Source organism: Anguilla anguilla, chromosome 1, assembly GCF_013347855.1.
Source record: "Anguilla anguilla isolate fAngAng1 chromosome 1, fAngAng1.pri, whole genome shotgun sequence".
Lineage (NCBI taxonomy): Eukaryota > Metazoa > Chordata > Actinopteri > Anguilliformes > Anguillidae > Anguilla > Anguilla anguilla.
Window position 1 is genome coordinate 59,876,210 of NC_049201.1, and position 6,681 is coordinate 59,882,890.

Below are 6,681 nucleotides of genomic sequence, written 5' to 3' on the forward strand. Positions count from 1 at the left end.
GCAAATGATCATCATTGTGTTCCGCACATCTCTCTCTGTGTCCGCCTGCACCAACCCCCTACTCTCCCGCCAAATAACTACATGTTTTATTTATTTTTTTCAGATCAGTGACTCAACCCAACTCCACATTGACTAAACCTTGCACTAGCACGATATGGTTAAAGATGGTGGCAGAAATAACAACATAGCCCAACATAATTCGGGCCACCGATTTGTCTATTCGGATTTGTATATAAAGTAGTATTTCAATTATTATCCTCCTGGGGTCCCTATAGTCACTTGAACAGCACAGTCAAGTGATTAATTATAGAGTCGAATAGTTGAGTGGTTATACTGTTGAATGGCTAATTGTGACATTTGTAAAATTACATAATGCAGGAGCCTAATAGAGATTTAATTTATTTTTGGACAACTTTCAATGCAACAATAAAGTATACAAAGAAAGTAAAAAAAAACAATAGACAATTAAAAACAAACAAACACCAGTCAAGATATGAGATCAACACCAAGGGGGAATCATCTGTCAGCAGGGGAAAAGACAGCCTGTTATAAAATAAATGAAGTGTGTACATAAATGTATATATTACACTGGAAAAAGAGGATAATCTTAAACAAATGTAAGAAATGGCAATTTCATCAGCTACATGGCTACAGTACAGTATATCCTGCAGATTGCTGCTTTACAAAAAATAACAAATGAGAAAATTAATCAAACAACTGAACATATCATGTAGTTACTGATGAACCAATCGATGGCATAGATAATTACATTTTCCATATTTTATTTGTTCTTCAAGGAAACACCATCACAACTGATTTAAAAGTTTGCCTTGCTGATGTACTGTAAATTATCAAATTGGCATCAGTTACAGATGTTATTGAAACTAGTCATGTACTACAACCATAAAAAGTTTCTGTCAATCATCTCACAAATTTTTGATTTCTGATTGAATGTGTAAATCCAAGCTGGGCATTAACAAATTATTTGCACAAGAAAGGCACTGCAATGTCCCTGGATAAATCAGGGTGATTTTTCTCCACCATTCAATCTCCACCATCATCATCAATATACTGCAGTTTCCATGGGCAATCAGAACAGCTGAGATTTTGGCCATCTTCTGACACAGACTAAAGACCCACTTCTTAACACTGCACCTTGATTCCGTCACCCTGCCTTTTTCTATCACGTTTACATATCCCTAACACCTGACTAGATAAAGCTCCTTTTTCTTGTCTTTCTCTTTTTTGTAATGAGCCCTTTGCTATTTTTCATGTAATGCAATTTAGTTGTCAGTCAAGTTGTTTGGTTCTTGTTTGTGTAACTTAGTTTGATGTTCAATAGGGTAGTTCTAAAGTTGTCAATTGAGTCTGCACTGCTTGCACTTTGCTGTCTCTGTTAGGACTGTGCTTTCGCCCTCTGGGGAATAACCACGCTTTAATTCTTTATCTTTACACTTGTGTTTGTGTTCCTCTGGGTAAGAGCGTATGTATTTAAAAGGTAAAATGGAATAAAACAATGGTCTCACTACTCATCCCCAGTCATTTAACTTGAACTGGACTGACTGGTTGACACATATTTTAAATGTTAAGTCAAGATCAATCAATAGAGGTTGTAAATATATGATGTGAAAACACATAATTTGTTTTGTGCACTCTGCATTCACACATTCCTTGCGATCGGGTAGCAGTGGTACTGTATGTGACATTTCTAGGCTAATCGAAGCAAAGCAGCTACATCGAGAAAGGAAAGCAACATACCTATTTCATAAATGGTAAACATAATGAACGATGGATTTGAAACGATTATGAAAGTGCCAACATGGATTCATTTCTGCTGGGTGGGACGTTTGGTGCTACAGGGTAGGCTGTTGCCCAGAGTGCAGCAATGGAGGTGATGCCATTAGAATCGCTCCTCCCGCTGATCAGTCGCAGCTCACCCTGCCTATGATTGGGATAGAAGTTGAAAGATGTGCCAATGGGCTGGCCAGCGATGAGAAAGCGTCCTCTGTTTGTGACGAACATCAGTTGATAGACATAGTTTCCAGGATTGTATTTCCCTGAGATCTGCACAATGGCCTCATCATCAAATAGCAACATCTCCTGTTGCTCGTTGAGACTCCGACCAAAAACAGGTGTCCAGGTGTAGTCATATTTGAGCTGTAATCTGAAAAAGGAAACAGTTAGACTTGAAAAACTCTGAAAAAGTTAGACTTGCATCATAAATTCAAAGGCAAATATCATCCATCAAACCCTAATTCTTGCTTCCATTAGAACATGATATTGATTAGTGCATGAGAAACACAATATTTTATATTCTTATTTTATATTCTTATTTTATAACACACTTCATGTTTCACTTTGTCTCAGTGTTTTTGATAAGGGCATTATACCACCTAAACTAGGTTCATTAACTCACTGACTGATTGCTTGCTTGGTTATTTGATTAACTGAATAATAATTTTATTTTAATAAAGTGAGTGATTGTTTTGTTGGTCCATATATAGATTGGCTCAATTGACTGATTGGCTGATTAAGAGTGATTGGTTTGACTTTTGGTTGACTGGTAGGTACATCAGTTGCTTGACTTCTTGGTTAGATGACAGTCTATCTTTGATAGATTGGTAAATTCTTTTGGATAGCTGAGTTGATCGACTGATTGATAGATTGACTCTGTAATTACTGACTGATACTTACCCTCTGATGTGGCTTCCGCTGGTCTCCCACACTCGGACTCCAGTGATACGGTCTTCCCCAGAAGATGTGAAAGAATTCCCAGAACCCCTGCCTACAGCCGGTGAGTAATCCAGGGGAAGGTCTGAGGAGGCAAAGACAAAATAACAAGTTATTTAATCATTTATAATCATTTTTTCCAGGTTACCATAACACACATTAGACCATACAATACAATAAAAAACTATGTACATTACATTGCATATCACACAGATACATGAATCCATATTAATACAGATTGACAATCAATTATTGTATTCCATAATTGCTGCTCTTTCCGTTACAGTCCTATGTAATACAATGTGATGTAAAAGTCTAACACATTTTTTGTAAATAATGTAAAATTGTGTTTAGTGAGTGACTCATTTGGCAAATGTAATTGCCATTAGTTAAAGCTTGGTGCTCTAGGCAAGACATCACAAGTTGAAGTCTACTTCGTTTCATTTGCTGGCTATGACTGGGGTTCCACAGTGGTAAGACCTAAATTGTTGGCCTTCCCAAAGGTAGGGTAGATTTAAGTCAGCTATGGTTCCACAGGTTGCCATTGAATTAGTTCCCTGCTTGCCTAAAGGATTTTAGTCAGTATTACTAACATACATTTGATATGTGTAGCTTATCACTCTGTGGGGACTGTTATGTGGAAAATTGTCACTGGCTTGTGGACAGTTGTATTGTAAGGTTGCTCTGCTGTGACAGTGGATGTGCCAGTCCAGTCTTGAAATAGCCTACTAGCACTGTTTTGGTATTTTGGTTCACTACCTTTAAAAAAAAATAATATTTAATTTACAATTATGTAGGCTATACATTTTTTCTTTTTCTGTAACTTTCAAGTGAAACATTCTTGTTTGTACTGAAGATGTTCATGCGCTTAGAATGTGATTTTCAAGTGAATACATGATGTAAAAATGTCTGAAATCTTAACACATTGAATGTGATATTGTGAGACACTTACACAGAGCCCGAGCTGTGAGACAGCAAAGACTGAAAATCAAGATGTAGATCATTTTGGAATAGCCTAGAACTGTTCAGCAACTGTTCCCAAGACCTGTAACCAAATTCAAAATGGAAGAAGAAGGAAGTCACATGCTAGCTCAAGTAAGATATAACATATTGGGTATATAGCGTTCCAGTCAGTTGTTTAGCACTAAGAACAACTGCAGGTATATAGCTCAGCTCAAAGAAACCTGTTTTACAGTCCTACCTATCATGTCTATGTGAGTAGGCTACTCAATTACAGATTCTATAACATCAGACTTCATCATTGTCTGTGATCTCAGGGTTGCATACCCACATAAAGTCTTTACGGCGCATTAAAATTTCTCGATATGAAGGAGAGTTTTTTGACATTACAGGAACCAATAGAGCTTAGATCTAATAAAAATAGCCTTATTCAGTAATTAAAAATAATAAAACAGAAATATATTATAAACAGCAGGAAAATTGGTGTGTGGTCTTTGACGCGGTGGGGGTTCTCGCCCACCAGCAATTTTCATCCAGTATTTTAGAACTAATTTAAAATATAATATAGAAAAATAAAACATTAGATTGCCCATAATTGCCCACGTAAAATATGGCAGTATAGATATTTTAAAGTATTTAAGAATAATACACTGGGATTGGTCTATTTTAACGTTGTCATCAATTTCTTCTTACCTTGAACGTTACCACAACTCACTTATGAGGTTGCCTGTGTGTCAATGTTTGTGCTCTGTCTTTTTCTTAAATAAAGCCCCATGCTTCATAATCTTAGGATGCGGAAGATGTCATGTTACCATTGGAAATGTGTTTCCTCGATTAACATTAGTACTCTACATTACCGAAAGTATCTAGGTCTGGGGCTGTTTTTGCAATTTGGCCTAGGTACCTTAGTCTTAATGCTTCAGCATACAATCACATTCTAGACAATTCTGTACTTCACCAACAGTTTGTGGAAAGTCCTTTTCTGTTTCAGCATGACAATGCCCCCGGGCACACAGTGAGATCCATATAGAAATGGTTTTGTCAAGAATGGTGTGGAAGAACTTGACTGGCCTGCTCAGAGCCCTGACCTCAACACCATCCTACAACATTGCGATCACTTGGAAAGCCAGGCCTAATTGCCCAATCAGTTACCTACCTCACTATTGCTCTCTGAATGGAAGCAAATCCCTGCTGCAATGCACTGACATCTAGTATAAAGTATTCTCTTAAGAGTGGAGGTTGATATCGTTGGAAATGGTGGACCAACTCCATATTAATGGCCATTATTTTGGATGAGATGTTGTATGTCAGGTGTCCACGTACTTTTGACCATATAGTGTATGTGCACAAAACATTATTAGGTATTTTAATTTACTGTTTTTGAATGATTATTCCGCCCCTCTGTTACAATTATATCGACTAGATCATATGAATTTAACATTGGACTGCTTGTACTTTCATTTAAATTGTGTCCGACTTGATTATGCTATGAACGTTATTGAAATGGGTAATGATTACTGACATGTCAAAGCTGTTTGAAGTCAAATTTCATTGTGCTAGGCTAAATATTTTCTGAGTAAATGAGCAAAATCACAAAACTATTATGTTCATACACTCTCTTCAGCACACCAGAACCTATTTTATAGCTACCTGTGAGTACAATCCCCCCAATCTTTTTTGACACCTCAATGATAAGCTGATTTTTAAATCTTGCACAAGCTCCTGATCAAGAATATTGTTAGCCTATAACATTATTTATGTAAAATAGCAAAACATGTTATATCTAAAACAGTATATATAAACTTAATCGTAATGAATTTGGTGATACTTTTATCTTTGTACTGTTTATAGCCCAGTGATTTATCATTAATTTTCCCTTGTTCTTTTATTTTTAGTCTTGCACAGTATGTTCAGAATTAAAAATTATTTAATTCATATATCCATAAATAATAAAATTACTTGCAAGGGTGACTTCGCAGAAACTCACCTGCTCAGTAATGCAGAGATGTAAACGACAAGATCTCAAAGGTGCAATTCTCTGCTCTTGACTCCTGTATTTATATGCACAGGGCAAGCAACATTCCTGTAACATGGGTGACGTTTTCAAAATGTACGGTAAAAAACATACATTGTTCCTGCTGTTCTTGTTTGAGTCTGTTTCCTGGCAGAAACACGAAAATGAATGAGCCAATAAATTAACAGGTGTTTTCACAACTCTACACATCCCAGAACATTTAATAATTGCTCATGTTGACCTATGTCTAATTAGACAGTTTTCATTTTAAACTACAATGTATGTATACTGCAACATTATGAATATAAGATGCTGCAAATACTTAACAAAAAATGGGCATCAAAGTCAATTCTAGCATTCTTCAGTATTTTGTATAATGTATAATATATATGCCTCAGCTGTTTGTAAATAAAAGGACTGTATGCATAAAAGATCTACACACGGTGTATTAATTTATAGCATTTTTAAATCCAGTTCATTAACAGGAATGTCTTGGTTTAATCATTAGTCTTTATAAGAACAATTTCCAAAAAAATATAAAATGAGAATTGGATTACTTTGTACCAGTTACAAATATTTTCAGTCTTTCATTTTATATTAAAAGCACCACAGTTCATTATATATTGACAGCTACATTTTTATTTTATTTTAATGAACTATTAAGAAACTATTATTTAAGACTATTCTCCTCTTGATCCCCTTAAAGTTAAAGTGAACAGCTGGCTTTAATTATCATTAATGTTCTAACTATTTATTTATTTATTTATTTTTTTTTTTTGCAGTTTATGTTGAAACACTTCTTCTACAATACCTTCTTTAGTCTGGCACAACAATGGCAGACTTAAGCTACAATTTGACCAGCTAAGGGCCTTATATTTGTTTTTGATTTGGTTGATCCAATGAAGTCACTTGTTGTCCATTGAAATAAATAGACTGATAGTCTCACCAACCTCGAAATCCTGGAGGATGACCTCCTT

At 35.7% G+C, this 6,681-nt stretch overlaps 1 protein-coding gene across 1 annotated transcript; it reads right to left on the reverse strand.

Annotated features, from left to right (window-relative positions):
• Positions 1–381: 381 nt before the first annotated feature.
• Positions 382–6,481, reverse strand: LOC118223838 (zymogen granule membrane protein 16-like). Its single transcript, XM_035410833.1, has 4 exons — positions 5,678–6,481; positions 3,683–3,775; positions 2,695–2,815; positions 382–2,164 (listed from the first exon to the last, which is right to left on the reverse strand). Exons 2-4 carry the CDS (start codon positions 3,732–3,734, stop codon positions 1,804–1,806), a joined length of 534 nt encoding a protein of 177 aa, XP_035266724.1. The 5' UTR covers positions 3,735–3,775; positions 5,678–6,481; the 3' UTR covers positions 382–1,803.
• Positions 6,482–6,681: the final 200 nt, after the last annotated feature.

Bases quoted from the DNA above. Each gene is read 5' to 3' on its own strand.
- LOC118223838 (XM_035410833.1), bottom strand. From the start codon at position 3,734: ATGATCTACATCTTGATTTTCAGTCTTTGCTGTCTCACAGCTCGGGCT. The intron at 2,816-3,682 runs GTAAGTGTCTCA...TTGCCTCCTCAG, and splicing joins TCTCACAGCTCGGGCTCTGT to ACCTTCCCCTGGATTACTCA. The intron at 2,165-2,694 runs GTAAGTATCAGT...TTCCTTTTTCAG, and splicing joins AGCGGAAGCCACATCAGAGG to ATTACAGCTCAAATATGACT.